Source organism: Panulirus ornatus, chromosome 28, assembly GCF_036320965.1.
Source record: "Panulirus ornatus isolate Po-2019 chromosome 28, ASM3632096v1, whole genome shotgun sequence".
Lineage (NCBI taxonomy): Eukaryota > Metazoa > Arthropoda > Malacostraca > Decapoda > Palinuridae > Panulirus > Panulirus ornatus.
The window spans coordinates 19,405,441-19,431,790 of record NC_092251.1 but is presented as its reverse complement, the minus strand read 5'-3'; the positions used below and the strand labels follow the sequence as shown (position 1 = coordinate 19,431,790).

Genomic DNA, 26,350 nt, shown 5'->3' with positions numbered 1-26,350 from the left:
TGGAATTAATCTCCACACCTGTATATGGATCAGCTTAGGACTCCTGGGGTGTGGGTGAGGATCTTGTGGAGTGCCGCGTCCTTCGGTTAGCCGCACTGTGCTTGTGTACCTCCGTACGTTATGTTTCTTGAATGCCCGTAGCAACCAGCCCACGCCATAGCACGTACGATGGTAGATTCAGACTGGATTAATCAATTGCCTTGCCACATCAAGTGCGAGAGGGTTAGAGATGGTCCCAAGGTGTGGTTCTTGGCAAAGACAATGGGCAGGTGAGGACGCGGAGTGAGGGAGGGACAATGACGTGGAGTGAGGCAAGAAGTGAGGGGGGGGGGGAAGCAATAGTAATGATGAGGAGTGAGGCAAGAACCATCTATGAGGAATGAGTCAGTGAGAGGCGAGGATGTCGATGTTTAGAAACAGGAATAAGGAGTAAATGGAGGATCAAGGATGATAAGTGAGACAAGAAGATGAAAAGAGGGGGAGGGGGGAGGGACGAGGTTGAGGAGAAAGAGAGGCAGTAGGGAAAGTGAAAGAAGAAACTCACCTCAAACTGGTGTAGATTCCCTCTAACGCAGGCCTTCAAGATGGATATAAAATTCATGCGTTAGTCAAACTTGCATTGGATACAAGAGGCTGTTGGACACGATGTTGAGTCGTCACATAAAACTGCAAGTATGTAAAAAAAAAATGGAAGCGGAGAGTTGTATTTGAAGCAAGCAAAGGAGGCAATAGCAGATACACTCTCCATCATAATATGTCAAGTTGAAGGTGTACGCGGAGACAGCAACAAGATTACTCAACTATAAGGCATTGTCACTACAAGATTAAGACCAGATAATAGTTACTCCTGGCGCATCAGCTTCTGTGAAAATGCTGAAGACATGACACGTAAAGTGTGTGGCCAGAGGTACAGACCACAGTGTCTCAGGCGTTGAGAGAACTGACCCCTTCAGAGACAAGTCAGAGTAAACCCAGCACTTCGTTCGTCATGTATGGATGCCTGAAATACTGACTTCCAATTTCCTTGCAGCTGGTAGGTTGGTCGATCTCCTTGATGGAGACGCTTCGAGGTCAAGTCAGGAATCAGTTTTGTGGTGTATCATGATCAGTTGCCCACCAAGATCTTTGGCGACCTCTGTAATCCTTTTTCAGCTACTGCTCACACGATGATTGCAGGGTGCGCGAGGACCTGGCCGCTGAGGGTGGCATAACCTTATAGCTAATGATGAGAAGCGGGGCAAGAAGTGTGGAGTGAGGGGAGGGAGTGAGGAGGAAGAGAGAGGCAGGAGGTGGCTGGTTAAGAGGTTAGTGAAGGGAGGGATTGAGGAGTGAGGGGCATGGTGAGACAGACGACTTGGCTCATCATGGAGATTTTTTTATTCCGTGTACGACCGTCACTCCCTCCCGCTCCTGGTGAGGTTTAGGATACTTAAAGCTCCTCTCCTCCCGCTCCTGGTGAGGGTTAAGGTACTCAAAGCTCCTCTCCTCCCGCTCCTGGTGAGGGTTAGGATACTAAAGCTCCTCTCCTCCCGCTCCTAGTGAGGGTGAGGATACTTGAAGCTCCTCTCCTCCCGCTCCTGGTGCGGGTTAGGGTACTAAAGCTCCTCTCCTCCCGCTCCTGGTGATGGTGAGATCACTTGAAGCCCCTCACCTCCCGCTCCTGGTGAGGGTTAGGGCACTAGAGCTCCCCTCCTCCCGCTCCTTGTGGCTCCGATATCACTGTAATCTATGAAGGTCGTGGTACCGTCCCTCACGTACTTGGAAGGACATGGAAATTCCTTCGTACGTAGGAGGAGAAGGACGTCTCCCATTCCCCTAGTGAGGCGAAGGACTCCTTGTTATATGTGGAGTATGACTCTCTCTCTCTCTCTCTCTCTCTCTCTCTCTCTCTCTCTCTCTCTCTCTCTCTCTCTCTCTCTCTCTCTCTATCTCTCGGTAAGGCTAAGCATTGCCATCATCATGATGATGATGGGGGAACTCCTCTTCTATTCTAACAAGCCAAAGGTCTGTCCTGTATCGTAATGATTAGGTAGGATTAGGTACCTCATCTCTGCTGAGACTAAGTAGTCTCTTCATGAGAGTGGCTAGACTTTCTCCTCATCTTATGAGGACACGAACTCCCATTATCATGAGTCTGGTACATCTGTCCCTCTCTGTTTTTTTCCGTCAAGTTGAGGACGCCTCTCGTCATGGCAATGGTAAGATCCTCCCGTCCTCGAGGATCTCATCAGACAGGATCGAGTTCCCTAGGCCACTTCTGCTGAGGTCGAAGGATTCTCCTCACCTTCCTGGTTCCTGAGGTCCACCATCACGTACATCAGGGCTCCTCCCTCAGTGACAAGTCATTACTTTCGTCTTGCCGACGCCACTCGTCTTCCCTTGAGATGTTAAGGTTACATGGTACTAAGTGGGCGGTCCGTCCATAAAGGCAGGTGATGGGGGTATTAGCGACGCTATTACAGCTGCTACTGTCTTTTAAATGCTAGAATGTTACATTCGAGGTAGTTTTATGGACAAATGACTTTAGCCCACATTCTGCAAGTTGTTTTTTTATGTATCAAAACAGTGCCTCAGGTCCATTACCAGACTGTGCATCATGCAGCAGCTGGCGTGTGACATGGGGTACAGACCACTTCTTAGGGAGGGCGAATGTTTCAAAGTTTTATGAGGGATCATGAAAGCACATATTAGGGTCGGCCTCCACCCTCCGTGCGACGTGCGTGCCGCCCCGGATGCCCCCCTGGCCAGCTGTATGATGGGGGCGTCTTGGGGCAGTAGAAGGGAGAAGGTGTAGTAGTCGTGGCAGGCAAGAGGGGAGGAAAAGGACGAAGAGAGAAAGAGGAATGACTGAGAGGAGAGAGGGGAAGACGGCGGTGGTGTGATGTAGGTGGACGAGAGAGAGAGACGTGGGGGGGAACACTGTGCTCTTGTTCCGCAACAGTGATGGTTCAGTGTGGACCAAGACATCCTTGATGGACCTGTCACAGCCATGGCGGGCACCGCCCCGGTGTCGCTTGTGGGGTGGAACTCCACCTTTCGTCTGCCACTCCCACTCATCCACGGCCCGTCATCCAGTTCCGCCACTCAGGCTATTTCTGTCATCAGTGCCGGACATGCATAAGGACCTCCTCATCTCTGGGCTTCACAGACTCATTTCTGTTTGAGGAATCACTGGTTCATCTTTCTTCTCTCCCGACTCATTACCATGTGAGGCTCTGAGCTGTCGAGAGATGCGCAGTGCACAATCACAGTGTATCTTGCGCATCCGTACGTTGAACATAGATGTTGATATGGATTTCATATTGGCATAATCACATGTTAGAGATATTAGGAAATACATAGTCTTAAACTGAAAAGGGAGGCAGACTTGGCCATCTGCAGGCTTCATGGACTTCTGACACCAGCTACAACCTGCTTTCGTAGGTTGGTGACAGCGTTGCGCATCCATACGTTCTGTTAGAGCTAATTGGAAGCTTTATATACAGCGTTGGTGCGGACCCTGTGGGTCGGGAACCATACCAGATCTCCCACTTTACCAAAAGTGAAAACATCTTATTTTAGATAGACTCATAAACGGCGAAAATCGTGGCTTTCCCTGCATCGTTCTCTTCATGATCTGAAACAAATCATGTTATTCCACTTATAGTGAAGGTCACCTGAGGGATGACCCTGACGAGAGGCGACCTGAGCTGTGTGTTGCCAGCTTCCTCTGCTCACATCCACCCTGGCGACTGGGTCCTGTACCTCACCTTCCTTGTCTCCACCCGTGCACGTCCACCACGCCCACTCCATCCATAACTGACCCATCAACTCCCAGGTCGCCTTCATCTTCGTCTAGAGTGAACGGGAATTCATATCTTCCCTTGAATGACATTGTTTGTTTATACTCAACACTTGACGTTCTTTAATTGGTATACCATGATATCAGTCATCTCTCTTTTGTTTCACATGACTTCTCTCTCAAGATTTGATCGTGTTTTTTTTTTTATATTTTGATGTCCTTCCATTATGGTTTTCCCTTGTTGCACTTACTTCAGTGGAGTCTCTATCTGCTCCCCGGCCTGAGGCATTCCTCTCTATTCTCCCAACCACTCTTGCTGCAGCTCCCCGCCACATCTCACCCCATCTCCCCACACTTCCCTGGTCTTCCTAGCATCTTTCATTTCTCGTCCTTATCCTTCCTTAATCTCCTCCATCCCTTATCAGTCTCTCCTCCTTCTTATTTCTCGCTTATCTCTCCCCCACTATACTTAGCCCTTCCTGTACGAGATCTCACACTTCTATCTCGCCCTCATATTCCTCATTCTCCCTGCCTGCTCATCTTTCCCCCTCTCATATTTCCTACACCCTCCTCACTTCTCCCGTCCCTCCCTCTCACTCCCCCGCCCCGTCCCTTATCTCAACTCGACCTAAGGCTCCTCCATCATACTTTAAGAAGCCCACACGATCTGAAGGAGTCCTGAGGTTTCCCTCTCGAGTGCGCAACATAAACACCGGGGCGGGAGTGGCTGGCTGTATAAGGCGCGTGCCTTGTGTGGCGGCGACCGCTCTGCATTTGTTCTGCAGACAACCCTGTCTGTTGGCGCATTAGAAACCTTTTATATGGAGGCTTTCGTTTGGTTATGGGATGATCCCTACCACTTGCCGGAGCATGAAACTGCTTATGGTCTTTGGCTTGGTTAGGACGAAGCCTGGAACACAGAAGATTTTGACTTCATTTGTATGAATAATGATATTCTATATTTCTCTATTAATTCCATTCAACGTCTCAATAAAGATTCGTATTGCCTCTGTAGTGAGATTTATAGAATAATAAGTCACTCAAGTTACCTATAAAGTTCACCTCAAAAGAGTTGAAACTTTCTGTCTGATTTGATTTTGTTAAATGATATTATTGTTCAGAGATACAAGTGGCAGTCATATATGGTAGATGATATTATATATCATAGATATAAGTGCCAGTTATATATGGTGGATGATATTATGGTTCAAAGATACAAGTGGTATTCATATATGATAGTTTAAAGTTACAAGTGTTGGTCATATATGGAAGATAATAAGTATATCTTAAAGATATATGTAGTGGTTGGATATGAGATAATATGACAGCTCAATGATAGAAATGGTAGTCATTTGTGGTAGATGATACCAAACTTCAAAAATACACATGGTAGTTATATATGTTAGATAATGCTATAGCTCAGAGACACAAGTGGTAGACTTTTCAGTAGATAAGGCTATAACCCAGCGATGTAAGTGCTAGTCATATGTATAGTAAATAACACTATAACTCAAAGATACAGTTGGTAGATCACATGTGGTAGATAACACTATAGCTAAAAGTTACAAGTGGTAGTCATATATGATAGATGATATTCGAGATAACGAGGTCAATAGATTGAATATTGGATCATCAAAGGGTCGAGGACCTGTTACATGTGATATTTGGGTCATTTTTGTGGTTTTCTCTTTTGTGAGTACATGAACGATGCATTCACGGGCCTCCCACGGTCGAGTCCCCGTATGTTCGAATCCTGGTCGTGGCAGCCGATCCACAGTTAACCCAGCTCTTCATCCTTCTGTAGAAGCTGTTCGATGAAATGAGTACCAGGCTTAGGCTAGTGTGTACATATCATTTTTCTCTTCTCGCATAAGCGAGTTAGCGCCATTAACTGAGGAAGAAAAACCACATCCGCTCACATCCATTCTCTAGCTATCATATGTAATGCACCGAAACCACAGCTCCCTATCCACATCTAGGCCCCACAGACCTTTCTATGACTTCCCACGGCCGCTTCACATGCCCTGATTCAGTCCAGTGACAGCACGTCCACCCTTGTATTGTATAACACACCGCTTCAATTTACTCTATCCCGTGCACACTTTACACCCTCCTGCATGTTCAGGCCCTGGTCATTAATGTCCTTTTTACTCGATCGTTACACCTCCAATTTTTTCTCCTGCTTCTCCTTGTCCCCTCCACCTCTAACACATACACCCTCTTTGTCAACTTTTCCTCACTCATTCTCTCCATATGTCCAAACCATTTCAACACACCCTCCTCTGCTCTCTCAACCACACTCCTTTTATTACCACACAATCTCTCTTACCCTTTCATTACTTACTCGATCAAACTACCTCACACCACATATTGTCCTCAAACATCTCATTTCCAACAAATCCACCCTCCTCCGTACAACCCTATCTATAGCCCACGCCTTGCAACCATACAACATTGTTGGAACCACTATTCCCTCAAACTTACCATTTTTGCTCTCCAAGATAACGTTCTCGCCTTCCACACATTCTTCATAGCTCCCAGTACCTTCGCCCCCTCCTCCACCCTGTGACTCACTTCCTCTTCCATGGTTCCATCCTCTGCTAAGTCCAGTCCCAGATATCTAAAACACTTCACTTCTTCCAACTTTTCTCCATTCAAACTTACATCCCAATTAACTTGTCCCTCAACTCTACTAAACCTAATAACCTTGCTCTTATTCACATTTACTCTCAGCTTTCTTCTGTCACACACTTTTCCAAACTCAGTTAATGAGATGGCATTGATTAGGGCATTCAGTTGCCCATGCCATGTCAATAGACATACAAAGAAAACCTTAGTGAGGTGTCGCAGGTGATTGTTGTAACTGTTGTAGAAACTTAGATCCATTATGAGTACATTGTAGATGATGGTGTAGATCTTCTCGTAGGCGTTTAGGTAAACCACAACCTCACTCATAGCAAGGTAAATGGCGAGTCTTTTTAGCAGTTGCTGTAGCTGTAGAGGACTACCCTTGATCTGACTGTTCACCGTGGAACAATGAGAATATTGTTAGAGGTTAACGACTCTTATGATATTGGTGGCAGAGACGAGAAAGATGCTATGACCCATGTTTTGGCTGGTGAAGGCCTGGCCAGCTTAACAGTGGCAATAATAGTGGACCTGCCTCAGTGTAGGATATACAGATATACACATGTAATCTTGTAGGGGTACATACTAGTGCGTACCACCTGATTGCTCTGTGGTATTTAGGGTTTTAAGATATCACTTTAAAGATGCGAACCATCTGATTGCTTTGCAGTATTAAGGGTTTTAAGGCATCACTTTAAAGATGCTCACCGCCTGCTTACTTTGAGGTTTTAAGGGTTTTAGGGTATCACTTTAAAGATGCTAACCACCTGATTACTTTGAGGTATTGAGGGTTTTAAAGTATCACTTTAAAGCTGTTCGTCATACGGTAGTTTGACGAACGTGTCTAAGGCGTGTGTTGTTGTTGACAGCGTGATGGAGCATGTACCAGTGGTGACGCGGCCGCTGCAGGACGTCCGGTGCTGTGATGGCGACTCCGTCTCCCTCGAGGCCCTTGTTGACGCCCCGAAGACTTCACTCATCCGCTGGGAGAAGCAAGGGAAGGTAAGGATAACCCTATGTTCTAGAAGTAACCTTCTTCAGGTTGTTCTCCTCGAAGGATCAGTATGCCTTCTAACTTTTGACTCGCTATTCTGTGAGTTTCTGATGTCTTCCACTGTCACAAACTCCCTCCGAAGGACCCCATTGGTCTGTTGCTGTTTGAATTCCTTTATATTTCTATGTATTTGTATAATTTGATTTACAAATGTGTGAGTATAGAGGTGATTACTTTATTCCTCTATTTATTTCTTGGTTGGTTTTGGGGGTTACTTGAGGGGGTCCCATCTCATACCTTAACACAAGATTTACATATCACTTAAGGCAGCACTTTCCACTTCATTTTCAAATGGCCACAACCTCCTGCTGAAGAAGTGTTTACCCACATCCTTCCTGACTCTTCGTGTGCTCATTTTGTGTAGCGACTCCTGGTCTGGCTTAGCATCATCATTTTACTTCCTTGGGAACTGATTAACAATAAGTTGAACTGGGCAGATTTATTCTTGTATAACTGAAGTTCCATTAGTAAGCAAATTACGTTGATAAGGAACAGCAGCGGCTCTTAAAGTGAACCAAAAGGGATTCCATTCGTTACTTTCTTCCAATCTGAATACAGCGCCTCTGATTTTTGTTTTCCGTTTTCTTCCAAGTACATGACTTTCAGTGAATTTAAGGAGGCATCCCATAACACCAGCAAGGTTTTTTTTAACTAACATAACAGTTTCTCCTGCAACACCTTAAGTGTATTTCTAGTTTCTAGTTCCAAATTTCTTCCCACCTTGGAATTCGTACCATTTCTGTCGACTTGGAAATGTTTACTGTTATCTTACTTCATCTCTGATCACTCTAGTTTCTAGATCATCCAACTTAGAATCTTTCTTCCCTGTTCTTCAAGTTTCATGGGTTATGCTGCAACAAATCTTCATGGCTCGTACACACTCTCAGTCTCCTGTTATATTCGAGAGTTCATCTGTGATCAAGGACTTCGAAAACATGCATCATGAAGGACAATAGAAATATAGGCTTCATTCATGCTCAGAGCCTTCGAGGAGGATGAGCACTCCTCGCGTGACTCCTTCTTCTGTTTCCCCTTTTAGAAAGTCAAAATACAAGGAGGGCAGGGTTTCTGGTCCCCCGCTCCGTCCCCCTTTAGTCGCCTTCTACGACACATGAGGAATGCGTGGGAAGTATTCTTTCGCCCCTATCCTCTGGGATAGGTGGCCATTCTTTCGTCTATTTCCTTGTGCTACCTCGCTAACGCGGGAGACAGCGACAAAGCAAAATAAAAGAATGATAAATAATTGATGCTCAGTTTGCATCATGAAGGACAATAGAAATATAGGCTACATTGGTGCTCAATCTTGATGAGAAAGTCTTTAATGAACTCACGGCGGCACAGTGGGAAGGTGTGACGTATAGCATATGGCATCTCATGTGTCACCCCAGTGGGTCTCGGGGCCTCACAGTGGAGACGTCTGATAGTAACCACAGTTCCAGTGTCACAGTTCCAGTGGAAGATCCAAATTCATGTTGACGCGGGAGATGAACCTAACCTCTTGTGGTCAGAGAGGGAGCCATTCTCTCGTGTCGCTCCATGGAAGGGTGAGCGTCTGGGTTTCCAGACTACTCTTAGATACTGGAAGCTGTGAAGAGAGTGTGCTGACAGGCATAGTGTGGAAGACTCACCTCCGCCCATATCGTTTCCAGTGAAGGGTAAGATTAAGTAAGGCTGGCGAGTATTATACCTGGGTACTGGGCGCCATGTCCACAGATCTCAGATAGGACCAGTTGATCTTCGTTGTCAGCGTGTCAGTGAATGCAGTAGGAACAACAATTTACTTTTAAAGTTTGTGATGAAAGTCTGAAAATATGTGCAAATTTCACGAACGATATCAGGGTTATATAAACATAGCATTAGGTTTGTACCACCAGTGTTTAGGGACATTAGACACTTGTCTTTGTACCATATGGCATTTTCAGAGGTTGTTACAACCTTTTCCTCGTTATTAAGAGAATGCAGATCTTCCTTCATGTATCCTCAACGTAGTTTAAGAATCTAACGTCCATAAATCCATGTCCAGTTCTTAACTCACCTGCTCAAAGGCCATGGTAACTTTTGCCATTACTTGATGTTCCTCTTCGTCCTTCAGAAAACTTTTCACATTTCAATCTTCTTCTTGGAAAATACTCGATCCAACTTCACTAAATTTGGCGGTGATGATAAATGGCGGCTCATCTTTTTTTGGAAAATGGCCTCTAGTTACCTCATCCATCATCCAAGATGGCCGCTGCTACTAGACGATAGTCCATCCGTTTTCTGTTCACATTTCTGTCACCTCCTCCGTCACCACTGGACCAATTCGAACCAAACTCGGCCGAGTTGGTCCTTAGGCGTCCCATTCTGTGTCTAGTCAACCGGGTCATCATCTCTGGTGATTACTGTTACTGAAAGGTTATCCTTCCATTGAATTAACACTTTGATCTTGTCTTATGAAACTAGTGGGTCAAACTTAACCCAAACTTGGCAAAATCTTGGATGGTCCTTTTTTAAAAAGAGATGTCCGGTGACCCCCGACCTCTGCCCATGATGGACACTATAACTTGAGATAGATATTTCTTCGATAGACATAACTTACGCGTTTTAAAGCAGAATTGGCTAGAATTTCAACTGTTATTTTTTTAATCAGTTATCTAACTAATACTTGTTCATTTTCTTTTACATTTTCTGTTTTGCTAATATTTGTTGACCATGCAAATGACGCCCATTGCTTAGAGATATTTCACATAAAATCTTTGAAACGATAAAGCTGATTGGACACAAGGCTGGGGCTGACCGTCCCTGGATGGTTCCCTCTCAAGCTGTGCTGAACGACCCTGACCACCGTTCACCATGGCCACCGTTACTAAAAACGGCAGTAAAAACTATAAACGGTAATAAGAACTAAGAACGGTAATAAAAACTAAAACCGGTGATAAAACCTAAAAACAGTAATAAACCTAAAAACGGTAATAGAAACTAAAAGCGATAATAAAAACTATAAACGGTAATAAGAACTAAGAACGGTAATAAAAACTAAAACCGGTGATAAAACCTAAAAACAGTAATAAACCTAAAAACGGTAATAGAAACTAAAAGCGATAATAAAAACTATAAACGGTAATAAAAACTAAAAACGGTAATAAAACTAAAAACGGTAATAAAAACTATAAACGGTAATAAAAACTAAAAACGGTAATAAAACTAAAAACGGTAATAAAAACTATAAACGGTAATAAAAACTATAAACGGTAATAAAAACTAAAAATGGTAATAGAAACTAAAAGCGATAATAAAAACTATAAACGGTAATAAAAACTAAAAACGGTAATAAAAACTAAAAACGGTAATAAAAACTAAAAGCGATAATAAAAACTATAAACGAGAATGAAAACTAAAAACGGTAATAAAAACTAAAAACAGTGATAAAAACTATAAACGGTAATAAAAACTAAAAGCGATAATAAAAACTATAAACGGTAATAAAAACTAAAAACGGTAATAAAAACTAAAAACGGTAATAAAAAATAAAAGCTATAATAAAAACTATAAACGAGAATGAAAACTAAAAACGGTAATAAAAACTAAAAACAGTGATAAAAACTATAAACTGATGAAAACTAAAAACGGTAATAAAAACTATAAACGGTAATAAAAACTAAAAAGCCAAAACTCGTTAATTTCATGGCATTTTGCCTCACATATGAAGAGCAGCTACGTGATCATGAGCTGTGAAATGTACGGTGATGTTTTTGTGTGAGGTTACACAGTGTTATCTTCTCAGTTCTGGTGCTGAGACCGACTCCGGCAGCGTTTTGGAGGAGTTAAGAGAGCCTCAGCGAAAGCAATATTGAGAGAGAGAGAGAGAGAGAGAGAGAGAGAGAGAGAGAGAGAGAGAGAGAGAGAGAGAGAGAGAGATGAGGCCTTCTTGAAGCTGGTGAGGACCTCTGGTCAGTTTCAGTGGGGAGGTAATGCTGTTGAAGATGACATGTTGGTCATGAACACATCTATCACCTGTGTCATGAGCACATCTATCTCCCGTGTCATGAACACATCTATCACTTGTGGCATGAGCACATCTATCACCCGTGTCATGAACACATCTATCACCTGTGTCATGAACACATCTATCACCCGTGTCATGAACACATCTATCACCTGTGTCATGAACACATCTATCACCTGTGTCATGAACACATCTATCACCTGTGTCATGAACACATCTATCACCTGTGTCATGAACACATCTATCACCTGTGGCATGAGCACATCTATCACCTGTGTCATGAACACATCTATCACCTGTGTCATGAACACATCTATCACCTGTGTCATGAACACATCTATCGCCTGTGCCTCTCTGGCTGACTCCAGCCACGGAGGGAGCACCCACCCCGCTGTGAGAGACCAGGTCACACATTTAGAGAAGAGGTAGTTTAATTAATTGGGAGATAGATTGCCAGATGAACGCCTTAGGCTCTTGTGAACCTCCACTTATGGAACAGATGCCGTACGATCGTGTTCTGATCCGGTGTGAATGGTTAGAGTAGACTTTGGTATGGGACTGAGGCCATTTTCGTAATCACAGGTAGTATGAACTGTATCTTCTTTTGTGAGTTACTTACGAACACCGACCATCTCCACGCATCGTGAGCTGTTATTCGTGGGTTGTGGGGGCCACATTCGTCTATACCAAGTGCCACGTCTGTGTTAGAGGAATGTAGACTCCATCATGTACCGCTAACCAGTGTTACGGTGTCTTCTACCTAACGTATCCTTATCTGGTGTTTTTTTTTTTTTTTACCATGAGCAGCATCATGCCTCCACTATACAGGGTTCGCTGTCTTAACTAACCACCGACATCTCCCCTCAGCATCTGGGTGTGAGTATTCCTGTCCTGTGTCATAGACCTGGACGACATCACCTTCACACTAACCTCCTTCACTAGGGACGTCCAGAAAACACCTCACAAAACACCTGTTTCATGTACGACCTTTCTTCAGCCTCATACTCTACTCATAATTTTCCTTAACCTTCCAGATCCACGATCGTCTCTAGTCATCTCATCCCACCTCATCTTCCCTAGATATTCTCTTTCCTCACCCAAAACATGTTCCTCAGGTACCGATCCTCCCTCCCACGACCTCCCTCAGCCACTCTTTCAGCTGGCGATCATCCTCAGCTGCCATTCTCCCCACAGCGACAACCATCCTCAGCCTCCAGCCTCCCGACCCACACTTTTCCTTAGCGACCATCCTCTCAAACCGCGTTTTACGACATGCACCTTCCCCAGCAACGGTCATTGTCAGCTAACGTTCCTCAAGGCGCATGAACTAACACGGCTCGAGACAGAGCTTAAGTTTTACGATATTTATTGTTAAGACATAGAAAAAAAAAAAAAACATTTCAGTGAAAGTATAGACGAAGGGTATGTATTTAGGGAGCGGTGGATGCTAGTACAGAGCGTACAGTGGGTACAGTACATGGACATAGGAGGGTGATAAGTGGGCCCATTTGGGGCCCAGGGACCCAAAGGGGTCCCCCCTCCCATCACTGGGGGGAGGGCTAGGATACATCAAATACATGATGTATAGATACAGTTGACAGTAACGTAGGTATTACTATTTGTGTAATACATAGCAAGTTTGAAATATGTCATACACATAAGAGACCATCTTTTTAGCATTCGAATTACCGAGTACATATGAACAAATTAGGACCCGTGCCGTCTCACCTAACATATATAGAACTTCATATATACACTAAAGCATGCGTTTGGAACAGGATCCAACACTGATAGCAGTACGAGAACCTCATCTGCAGGTGTGCAGTTTGTATGGCTGACGTAGTATGGAAGTGATGACTCTTTATCTCCAGCACAAGGATGTGGATCGGTGGTCGATCTATCCCTCTGATCACGAAGGCCCAGGGCGCTATCAGTTATAAGAGGCCTTTGCGGATGTGGAGCTCGGCGGAAGGGAGAGAGAGAGAGAGAGAGAGAGAGAGAGAGAGAGAGAGAGAGAGAGAGAGAGAGAAAGAGAGAGAGAGAGAAAGAGAGAGAGAGAGAGAGAGAGAGAGAGAGAGAGAGAGAGAGAGAGAGAGGTGGTGCCCAGAGTATCGTCTTTAAACCATCCGTACGCGGATGTGCTCATCCAGTCACTGACACTCAGAAGTGGGTGTTGGGAAACACTGAGGTTTACCAGAGAGAGTTGATGGATGAGCTCGATGCTGCTCGAGACGTGGACAATGATCTTTTCACACTGGAGAGCAGAGGAAGCTCCATAGTACTTCATTCCTTAGCGTTGCCTCGTCTTTGCTTTGTAGACGATCACTCATGAATCATTTTTTCCTGTTGTCATCTTTCAAAGCAGACGGAATCAGTATCTGCAGCCTATATCAGAAGCAGCCAATGATAGGGAAGTCTTCTCATTTGAATATGTCCTTCGGAAGACTACAGCAACGAAATATCGTTCCTCCGTAGCGTATCTCCCAGGTCGTCATTCTGTCTCCTAAGACAGAATCGTCCTTCTCATGGCAACTTAACTTGGGTGTGTCTATGGCATGTTGTCTTCGATTCTCGTTTTCTGTTGACATTTTCCAATCCCAAGTCTTGGAGTCGATTCACAGATTATCCTGATACTGAAGATGTCACCAGTTTGTCATTTTCTTCTCACTGTAAGTGATCTTGATTCTTCCGTTTTCTCCACCCTTGAGATGCCCTCTCTCTCTCTGAACTCTTCACCAAAGGCGCAATGCAATGTTGATTTCTTATGTTGACTAAGCATAAAGGGGGATCACAAAGAGGAGTGTTATCCACGTATCTCCTGCGTGTCGCAAAAGGCGACGGGGAGCAGTAGGATGAGAGGCCTGACACTTTTCCCTCTTGTATCATTACCTTCTGAAGTAGGAACAGAAGACCTCAGTAAGGTCTGTGTCTCCTCAATTCTGTCGGCTATTCCTCGCTAAAGGCTTGCTGGCCATGTAGTCTTCTTCAGCATCTACATTTCTTTCGGTCTCCTGATCCACTAAGTGATGAAATTCCTCCAGAGCGTTCAGTGCTTGACTCTCATATGTAGGCTACAGAGGACAGACACACACGGAATTGTTAAACGCTGAAGAGTTATTTCAGATAAGGTGTTAACTCCTCAGAATCTACGTCATTGCTTCAGTTTCTTCTGTTCTTTGCTAAGCAAATGATAGAATCATGTCTGCGAGTTGTGAGGCCTCACACCACCACCTCCAGAGGACCTACTTCCATGTTCGAGCGTCAGTGATCCCGAAACTCTGTCGTGACTATTCCAGTGTTGTTCACTGGACTATCAAGGGTCGTACACGTTGCTCTGGTCACTAATGTAGTGTTCCACGTCTAATTGGTCTCTGGCTATTCAGGTGGCCAAATAAATCAACGAGTAAATGAATGAATAAATGAATAGATAAATGATTCAGTGAGGATGAATAAGGTATCGGAGACATGAATTCATTTTCATGTGATTGATATTTGTGAGTTGGTCAAGGCTGTAGAGAAGATGTGTGTCCAGCATCATCATCATTATCCTTGATCCACGTAGGACCTTCCTGTAAAACCTATCCTATGAGAGAAGCCAGTCCTGATATAGATTAGGGAGGGTCGTTATGGATTATAGTGATCATTTGGGCACTGGCCTGTGTCAGTAGGGTGAGATCAAAACCTGTTTTTTTTTTATCTTCTATCATGACCCGAACGGACTACATGAAGCATGTCTTTATCCACACTGTGGCAGATTTTTGCCAAGCCCATTGCACTGCACGCCTCCATGGTCAGCAACTCCTTGCCACCGCTTTGTGCCAGAGCAAGGTGGACGGGAGGCTGTTTAAGTCTTCTCCTCCTGCTATCTGGCCTCACAGTAAACAATAAGCTGTTCCTCCAGTCCAGAGCAACAGATGAACCCTGCCATTGAGCCGGGCCAGAGACGAAGGGTCCTGAAACTGGCGCAAATAGGATCTTTGAAAAGGTACCTCTGAAAACCACATTTTTGCTGTGGATTACAACGTCCTAGAATACCGTGATATTGCATACGTACAGCCGGGAACATCATCTCAAGATAAAGTCACTTTTAGAACCTCACCTCGAAGTATGATCACGTCAAGACGATATCCCCTGAAGATAACACCATCTCAAGATCACTAGAATTCATGACGTACATACAAAGTCGACTACCCCAACACAAGACCAGGTTGAGCACAACACCGCCCCAGTACAACCACAGGGCAAGGTCATAAAGACAACATCACCTCAGTACAACATCAACACATGATCACAAAGACAATATGACCATAGTGTGACCTCAACACATGATCACAAAGACAATGTGACCTCAGTGTGACCTCAACACAGGATCACAAAGACAATGTGACCTCAGTGTGACCTCAACACAAGATCGTAAAGGCAATATGACCTCAGTATGACCTCAACGCATGATCGCAAAGACAATATGACCTTAGTGTGACTTCAACACAGGATCGTAAAGACAATATGACCTTAATATGACAAGACCATAAAGACAATATGACCTCAGTATGACCTCAGTATGACCTCAACACAAGATCATCTCAGAACGACATCATTTCCAGGCGAGGCTGAAGCAAAGAAGATATCTATATCGTGTGGCCCCATAACCTAGTGACACTTTACCCAGGTACAATGGAGGCAAGAACCTCCACTTGTTGCAGGCTACAGTCACGTCCTCCACCTGCGCCCCCCCCCCCCCCCACCGCATTTGTTCATTCCCTCAAGGGTCACAGGAAATGATGGTCCTAACATCGGATGACGTTAAGCATTGTTAGATGGTTCATTGATAATTATCTTAAGAAAACTGTCGGCCACTTTACCACGAAGGCAGAGGGCGTGACGAATCTGTTCTCAGAACGCATATTGTCTTTGGTTACTACCTGAGAACTAACTGGTCGTAAACCTCGTACAGCTGGTTTGTCGTCAGGAGCCACCTGGGGGTGAGGGTGGGGGGGGGACAGTCAGTGACTGTCACTGGGTGTGACCTCTCTCACTACCCCCCCCCCCCCCACACGTGAGTTATGAGCATCAAAGAAAGACGCATGTAATCACAGCTCCTCCCCTCCTGGCTGACCTCTGCTCCGACCTTTGACCCAGTCCTTCCCGAATTACCTGGATAATAGAGTCATGAATCGCTCCATACCGTGGCGAATTACCATGCATACAGGGTCGGGTCAAGGGTCATTAGTGTGCACCACATATGCCCTCCTGAGATGGTCACAGGTCGAGGACGGAACGGGTGTGGTGGAGTGAGGCGTTCAGTATGTGGAAAGGGTGTGGTGGAGTGAGGCGTTCAGTATGTGGAACGGGTGTGGTGGAGTGAGGCGTTCAGTATGTAGAACGGGTGTGGTGGAGTGAGGCGTTCAGTATGTGGAACGGGTGTGGTGGAGTGAGGCGTTCAGTATGTGGAACGGGTGTGGTAGAGTGAGGCGTTCAGTATGTGGAACGGGTGTGGTGGAGTGAGGCGTTCAGTATGTGGAACGGGTGTGGTGGAGTGAGGCGTTCAGTATGTGGAACGGGTGTGGTGGAGTGAGGCGTTCAGTATGTGGAACGGGTGTGGTGGAGTGAGGCGTTCAGTATGTGGAACGGGGGTGGTGGAGTGAGGCGTTCAGTATGTGGAACGGGGGTGGTGGAGTGAGGCGTTCAGTATGTGGAACGGGTGTGGTGGAGTGAGGCGTTCAGTATGTGGAACGGGTGTGGTGGAGTGAGGCGTTCAGTATGTGGAACGGGTGTGGTGGAGTGAGGCGTTCAGTATGTAGAACGGGTGTGGTGGAGTGAGGCGTTCAGTATGTGGAACGGGTGTGGTGGAATGAGGCGTTCAGTATGTGGAACGGGTGTGGTGGAGTGAGGCGTTCAGTATGTGGAACGGGTGTGGTGGAGTGAGGCGTTCAGTATGTGGAACGGGTGTGGTGGAGTGAGGCGTTCAGTATGTGGAACGGGTGTGGTGGAGTGAGGCGTTCAGTATGTGGAACGGGTGTGGTGGAGTGAGGCGTTCAGTATGTGGAACGGGTGTGGTGGAGTGAGGCGTTCAGTGTGTAGAACGGGTGTGGTGGAGTGAGGCGTTCAGTATGTGGAACGGGTGTGCCATCATCATGGTACACTTCTGAAGGCAAACTTCGCGAGAGAGAAAAAGGCACAGTTATTGCAGTCTAAATTCGATGCACAGGTATCACGAAATACGATACGACTTTTCAATTTAGATGTCTGTTTCTTCGATATGTGAGGAGCATCAAAGCTAATGTCGATGAATTGAGAATAGATGGTAACGCTTGCTATGGACCCGCGAGTTCATCTCGACAGAGGAGGAGTGTAGGACCAGGTTATTTGAAGTGTGACTGAGGATTACATGAGGTTACAGTGACAAACCTGATCAGCCAGTCCCTTATCCAGATCAGTTTCCTCATATCTCAACTATTTTAAGAAGAAACTAGCATCCTTCTTTACCCTGTATAGGACAGAGAATGACCATGGGATCCACTTACCCAGGTGGCAAAGATGAGACCCAGCTATATCTGGCCTCCTCACACTAGACCAGCTTAAAGGAAGGAGTGACTGGAGAGGAGGACGCTCAGCAGAGCAAACTGACCGACAGGAAAATGAGACATGAGATAATCTCTGGTAGGACGGCCATGATATCTGTGAAAAAGTGTTGTATGAGAAGGATTCAATGTTTTCAAAATGTCGATAAGTATTGCGAGGACGATCGATCATCCGATGAGGCTGGGATTACCTTAATGTCGGGTTTCTTGGTAGCGACGCCACACACTTTGAAGCTACAGTTACTGAATACTTCCGTCGGTCGTGCACAACTGACCAACACATGACAAACCCACATCACTCATTAATTAGGGGACATTACCACGCAATCCAATCATAGATTACGTTTTTATAACTTCTTTATGATAATAGATCGTACTAAGAATGAATTAGTCATCAGGATAATTGTTGTACTGCATGTCAGATGATTCAAACCTGACCTAAACAGGAAGAACACAGACGTGCCATTGTATACAAAGATAAACCCGGGTTACTTTAGTTTCCCTGTAGTGAACCAGCGTTTTCTGTCAATTTTGAGATAAAGCTGTTGCTGTTTCAAGTAAATATATATTCTGTAGATAAAAACTAATTTATTCTCTTTATCAATTATTTGTATGAAATCTAGAATATTTTGATTTCATATAAACAAGTTCTGTAAGAATTTGACCAAAAATGCTGAAAACCAGTAGCTGGATATGACGAAGAAAACGAGTCAGTGTTGAGACAGACGCTATGGTGTTTGTGTGCATATCAGTAACTACAGGACTTATACTACATAAAAGTACTCTATGGATATTATCTGAAGTTTTGTAAGTGTATTTTACAAGTTAGACAGTAACGCTAGATCATCGGATCAGTGTAAGATTATTCTTAATGAGTTTTAACTCAAATTTTATACTATAAAAGACGAGAAATAATTTAAGCACAAACGTGTTTGTTTTTTGATATATATATATATATATATATATATATATATATATATATATATATATATATATATATATATATATATATATATATATATCCCTGGGGATAGGGGAGAAAGAATACTTCCCACGTATTCCCTGCGTGTCGTAGAAGGCGACTAAAAGGGAAGGGAGCGGGGGGGCTGGAAATCCTCCCCTCTCGTTTTTAATTTTCCAAAAGAAGGAACAGAGAGGGGGCCAAGTGAGGATATTCCCTCAAAGGCTCAGTCCTCTGTTCTTAACGCTACCTCGCTAACGCGGGAAATGGCGAATAGTATATATATATATATATATATATATATATATATATATATATATATATATATATATATATATATATATATATCTTTCTTTCTTCTTTCATACTATTCGCCATTTCCCGCATTAGCGAGGTAGCGTTGAGAACAGAGGACTAGGCCCTTGAGGGAATATCCTCACCTGGGCCCCTTCTCTGTTCCCTCTTTTGGAAAATTAAAAAAAAAAAGTGAGAGGGGAGGATTTCCAGCCCCCCGCTCCCTCCCCTTTTAGTCGCCTTCTACGACACGCAGGGAATACGTGGGAAGTATTCTTTCTCCCCTATCCCCAGGGATATATATATATATATATATATATATATATATATATATATATATATATATATATATATATATATATATATATATATACCGGACCCCGGTTGGCGTCGAGGTTATATACAACAAATAAAAAGCCACCTTTACTAATCTTTATTATCGTCATTTAACAAAATGGAGAACATCATCATTGAAAACCTCTCATTTTAAAAGCGTCCATCCTCATAAGGTGGTTTCGGAGTGAAGGAATTAGTCTAGTTGCTCTTCCTTTGTACTCGTTCTAGTTTTATATGGAATCTGACCAGATTTGGTGACCAGAATAGAACTGAGTACTCCAGGTTGAGTCTGAACCAACGTGTATTGGCATCATAGCTTTAGTTTTGTGGTTCAAATATCAGACTACGACTCCTTATATCATGTTGGCTCTGCTGTATGAGGCGAGGCTTCGGTTTCTACACTCTCTATTCAAGGTCATTACTGATACCCACTGAAGGGGGTTTTTCTCCTTTAGCTTCTGCCAATAGTTCACCAGGGACTTGATAGAAAACTGACCCTGGGTGGAGGTACGGGTGGAGGGACGGGTGGAGGGACGGGTGGAGGGACGGGGAGGGAAGTGAGTGTGGGTGGTAGGAGGAGGAGGAGGTGACAGTGTGTAGTGGGAGGGGAAGGGAGATGACAAAAGGATTAAGAGGAGGTAGGTAGATGACAGAGGTGGTAGGAAGTAGATTCAGGTGAGAGAGAGAGAGAGAGAGAGAGAGAGAGAGAGAGAGAGAGAGAGAGAGACGCGTACACACACACACACACAGTACTTGTTTACCTTCGGTGAGGCGGATCAGCCAGTGGTCGGGTAATGTATTCGTAGAAAGTGTGAGGTTGTTGTTGCTACCATGGCTGAGGGTGACAGCTTGATGCACAGAGGGAGAAAGAGACGGAGAGAGAGAGAGAGAGAGAGAGAGAGAGAGAGAGAGAGAGAGAGAGAGAGAGAGAGAGAGCCAGTGCATCAATGTGGACGCGTATGGAATTATGAGGACACTCACCATCGTCATACGCGTCCACAAGGGAGAGTTTGTTAGGTGCGACAGGCCTTCATGAAGGAGTCTCTCTCTCTCTCTCTCTCTCTCTCTCTCTCTCTCTCTCTCTCTCTCTCTCTCTCTCTCTCTCTCTCTCTCTCTCTATCTATCTATCTATCTATCTATCTATCTATCTATCTATCTCATCTCATCTCAACATCCACGTCTGCACGTTTCCTAATGAGTAGCAACAGCGGATATCCACCCGCTGTGTGCCAGGTGTTGGTCCTCATCATACCACCTCGACACACTGGCTGGGTAGGAACCTTCGGTGACAACTGATGACATGAATGTCGAGGCCTCCCAACACCTTACTGGGCAAGGCTGGTTCCAAGCTACGCCTGTCTCTACACGGAGAAAGTTGTAGCTCTGTATTGAGCATGTAGCGGCTGACCTCCAGGGTGTGAGGTAGAGCGGCCTCCAGGCCAGGGTCGAGTGACTTCCAGGCCAGGGTCGAGTGACCTCCAGGTCAGGGTTGAGTGACCTCCAGGTCAGGGTCGAGTGACCTCCAGGTCAGGGTCGGGTGACCTCCAGGTCAGGGTCGAGTGACCTCCCGGTCAGGGTTGAGTGACCTCCAGGTCAGGGTCGGGTGACCTCCAGGTCAGGGTCGAGTGACCTCCAGGTCAGGGTCGAGTGACCTCTAGGGCCTCCAAGTCAGAGTCGGGTTGCATCCAGGTCAGGGTCTCTGGGCGGTCTCTAGGACAAGGGCGGGTGGTCACTTGTACAAGACAGGTCAGTTCTAGGGCAAGGTCAAACGGTTTTTAGAGAAGGGTAAGGCAGTCTCCTCTGTAAGGTCGGCCGTTCTCTTGGGCAGGATAGGGAGGTTTCTAGTGTAGTGTTGGGCGGTCTCTAATTCAAGGCCAGACGGTTTCTATGGTGGGGTCTAGCGTAGAGCAAAATTGAGCCATTTCCAAGGTAGAATCAGGTGATCTCTAGTTCAGAGCTGGCTGGTCTCTATTTCAGGGTCAGAATGTTTGTCGGAAAGATGGTTTCATTTGTCGGAAAGATGGTTTCATTTTCTGCCATACTCACTCCCTCACAGTTTTCTCCATTCAAACTCACTCTCCAAATAACCTTTCTGCCCTCACTCCTAAATTTAATAATCTTGCCTTTATTTACATTTACTCTCGACTTTCTCCCTGCACACATTCTTCCAATCTCAGATCCTGATTCCGCGGCTGTTCACTCAAACCTGCCACCAACGCCGTGTCATCAGAAAACAGCAACTGACTCACCTCACAGCTTCCCTCTTCACCCCAACACACTGCATACCTGGTCCTCTTCCCCAAGGCCCGTACTTTCACCTCCCTCACCATCCCAGACATAAACAAAGCAAACAGCTATGGAGATATCAAACACCCTTGCGGCAGACCCTCCTTCATCTGGAACCACTCACTCTTCTCTCTTCCTACTCGCATACACGCCTTACTCTCTCGATGAAAACATTTTACTGCTCTTCTGGTAACTCTCCTCCTATATAATGTAACACCTTCCAAAGCGCATTTCTGTCAATCCCATCACACGCTTTCGCCAGATCCATAAACGCCACATGCATATCCTTCCATTTCTCGAAGTATTTCTCACACACAGTCTTCAAAGCAAACGCGAGATCCACACGTTCTCTAGCACTCCAGAAACCACTTTGTTCTTCTTCACTTTGGAACTCTGTGCATCCCATAACCCACTCCATCACAACTCTACCATACAATTTAACAGTTACACTCAACAAACTTACCCCTCAGTTATTTTAAGATAGCCTTTTGTCTCCCTTGCCGTTACATGATAGCACTACAAGCTTCTGCTAGTCCTCAGGCATCTTACTATGAGTTACATACAGTGAAATTCCTAACTAACCACTCAACACCACAGTGGGTCGTCCATTTTAAAGAAATAACGGCAACCCATCCATTCCATCAGTTCTGCCTTACTTCATCTCATGCAAGGCTTTCATCACCTCGTCTCTTTTTACTAAACCACTTTCCATGACTCTCTCACGTCATATACCTCCACTTCCAAAACAACTCGCATCTCCCACTCTGTCATGAAACACATTGATGAGTTTCATGAGACTGAACTCCCAATGTTACAACCTTGCCAAAGGTGACTTTTCACTCGTGTAACCTATTGCAGGCGGAGCTCGGTACAACACACACACACACACACACACACACACACACACACACACACACACACACACACACACACACACATTTTATATACATAATTTTTTTCATACTGTTCGCCATTTCCCGCGTCAGCGAGGTAGCGTTAAGAACAGAGAACTGAGCCTTTGAGGAAATATCCTCACTTGGCCTCCTTCTCTGTTCCTTCTTTTGGAAAATTAAAAACGGGAGGGGAGGATTTCCATCCTCCCCCCCATCCCCCCAGCTCCCTCCCCTTTTAGTCGCCTTCTACGACACGCAGGGAATACGTGGGAAGTATTCTTTCTCCCGTATCCCCAGGGATACCATTTTATGTATATATATATATATATATATATATATATATATATATATATATATATATATATATATATATATATATATATATATATTCCGGTAAATAACAATGTTGATTTACCAGTAATGTTGAACGCCAGTAAGCGAGGCTAACACTTGTGTTTTAACGGTTGCAGGTGCTGAAGCTGGGTGGCGACGTGGAGAGCGAGTGGGACGGCTCCCGAGTGCGACTCAAGATCCGCGAGGTCTACCCAGAGGACGAGGGCGAGTACTCCTGCATCATCTTCAACGACATGGGCAAGGCCGTCACCTCCGCCACACTGGTCGTGGAGAGTAAGTGCCTCCGGAACACCATGGAATTCCCTATGGGTTTTCTCGTGACGTGTGGAGAGTCAGATAGTCATCTGTTGCTCCTCCTTGGTTACTTGTTAATTCCAGTTTACTCACACGGTCATCTGTTGCTCCTCCTTGGTTACTTGTTAATTCCAGGTTACTCACACGGTCATCAGTTGCTCCTCCTTGGTTACTTGTTAATTCCAGGTTACTCACACGGTCATCTGTTGCTCCTCCTTGGTTACTTGTTAATTCCAGGTTACTCACACGGTCATCTGTTGCTCCTCCTTGGTTACTTGTTAATTCCAGGTTACTCACACGGTCATCTGTTGCTCCTCCTTGGTTACTTGTTAATTCCAGGTTACTCACACGGTCATCTATTGCTCCTCCTTGGTTACTTGTTAATTCCAGGTTACTCACTGAATACCATACTTGGGGGCCACCATGGTGAGTTACCTGATGCTGAAGGAAGAGACAGAATGCGACTCTTGCTGTTAGACAGCCTCAGACGTAACAGCATTACAATATGGCCTTAGACACAACAGCATTACAACAGCCTTAGACACAACAGCATTACAACCGCCTCAGATACAACAGCATTACAACAGCCTCAGATACAACAGCATTACAACAGCCTTAGACACAACAGCATTACAACAGCCTCAGATACAACAGCATTACAAGAGCCTCAGATACAACAGCATTACAACAGCCTCAGATACAACAGCATTACAACAGCCTCAGATACAACAGCATTACAACAGCCTCAGATACAACAGCATTACAACAGCCTCAGATACAACAGCATTACAACAGCCTCAGATACAACAGCATTACAATAGCCTCAGATACAACACATCACAGCAGCCTCAGATACAACAGCATTACAACAGCCTCAGATACAACAGCATTACAACAGCCTCAGATACAACAGCATTACAACAGCCTTAGACACAACAGCATTACAACAGCCTCAGATACAACAGCATTACAACGGCCTCAGATACAACAGCATTACAACAGCCTCAGATACAACAGCATTACAACAGCCTCAGATACAACAGCATTACAACAGCCTCACATACAACAGCATTACAACAGCCTTAGACACAACAGCATTACAACAGCCCAAGACACAACACATCACAACAGCCTTAGATACAACAGCATTACAACAGCCTCACATCACAGCAGCCTCAGATACAACAGCATTACAACAGCCTCAGATACAACAGCATTACAACAGCCTCAGATACAACAGCATTACAACAGCCTTAGACACAACAGCATTATAACAGCCTCAGATACAACAGCATTACAACGGCCTCAGATACAACAGCATTACAACAGCCTCAGATACAACAGCATTACAACAGCATTACAACAGCCTCACATACAACAGCATTACAACAGCCTTAGACACAACAGCATTACAACAGCCCCAGACACAACACATCACAACAGCCTCAGATACAACAGCATTACAACAGCCTCACATACAACAGCATTACAACAGCCTCAGACACAACACATCACAACAGCCTCAGATACAACAGCATTACAACAGCCTCAGATACAACAGCATTACAACAGCCTCAGACACAACACATCACAACAGCCTCAGATACAACAGCATTACAACAGCCTCAGACACAACACATCACAACAGCCTCAGATACAACAGCATTACAACAGCCTCAGATACAACAGCATTACAACAGCCTCAGATACAACAGCATTACAACAGCCTCAGATACAACAGCATTACAACAGCCTCACATACAACAGCATTACAACAGCCTTAGAGACAACAGCATTACAACAGCCCCAGACACAACACATCACAACAGCATTACAACAGCCTCAGACACAACACATCACAACAGCCTCAGATACAACAGCATTACAACAGCCTCAGATACAACAGCATTACAACAGCCTCAGATACAACAGCATTACAACAGCCTTAGACATAACAGCATTACAACAGCCTCAGATACAACAGCATTACAACGGCCTCAGATACAACAGCATTACAACAGCCTCAGATACAACAGCATTACAACAGCCTCAGATACAACAGCATTACAACAGCCTCACATACAACAGCATTACAACAGCCTTAGACACAACAGCATTACAACAGCCCCAGACATAACACATCACAACAGCCTCAGATACAACAGCATTACAACAGCCTCACATACAACAGCATTACAACAGCCCCAGACACAACACATCACAACAGCCTCAGATACAACAGCATTACAACAGCCTCAGATACAACAGCATTACAACAGCCTCAGACACAACACATCACAACAGCCTCAGATACAACAGCATTATAACAGCCTCAGACACAACACATCACAACAGCCTCAGATACAACAGCATTACAACAGCCTCAGATACAACAGCATTACAACAGCCTCACATACAACAGCATTACAACAGCCTCACATACAACAGCATTACAACAGCCTTAGAGACAACAGCATTACAACAGCCCCAGACACAACACATCACAACAGCCTCAGATACAACAGCATTACAACAGCCTCACATACAACAGCATTACAACAGCCCCAGACACAACACATCACAACAGCCTCAGATACAATAGCATTACAACAGCCTCAGATACAACAGCACTTCAAAAGCATCAGGAACAATAGCATTAGAATAGTCTTAGACACAGCAACATTACAGCAGCGTCAGACACAGCAGCATTTCATCCTTACGAGGTAAAGTGAACCAACATTGCGGCTTAGGGCAAGATGGTCAAGTTTGTGTGACCGCTTTCGACCCAGCCACCCCAGATGTAAGAGCAATACTACATACAAGGACGATTCAAACCTTTGTATATATATATATATATATATATATATATATATATATATATATATATATATATATATTTATTA

General features: G+C 44.8%; 1 protein-coding gene across 1 annotated transcript in view; it reads left to right on the top strand.

Moving 5' to 3' along the window:
* LOC139757914 (uncharacterized) overlaps window positions 1–26,350 on the top strand; it is a gene marked incomplete at its 3' end in the record, with an annotated part of 338,809 nt that overhangs the window by 298,729 nt on the left and 13,730 nt on the right. Inside the window, exons 5-6 of the mRNA XM_071678860.1 lie at window positions 7,279–7,411; window positions 23,270–23,426. Coding sequence (XP_071534961.1) covers window positions 7,279–7,411; window positions 23,270–23,426 — 290 coding nt within the window. The remainder of the gene's footprint in view (window positions 1–7,278; window positions 7,412–23,269; window positions 23,427–26,350) is intronic.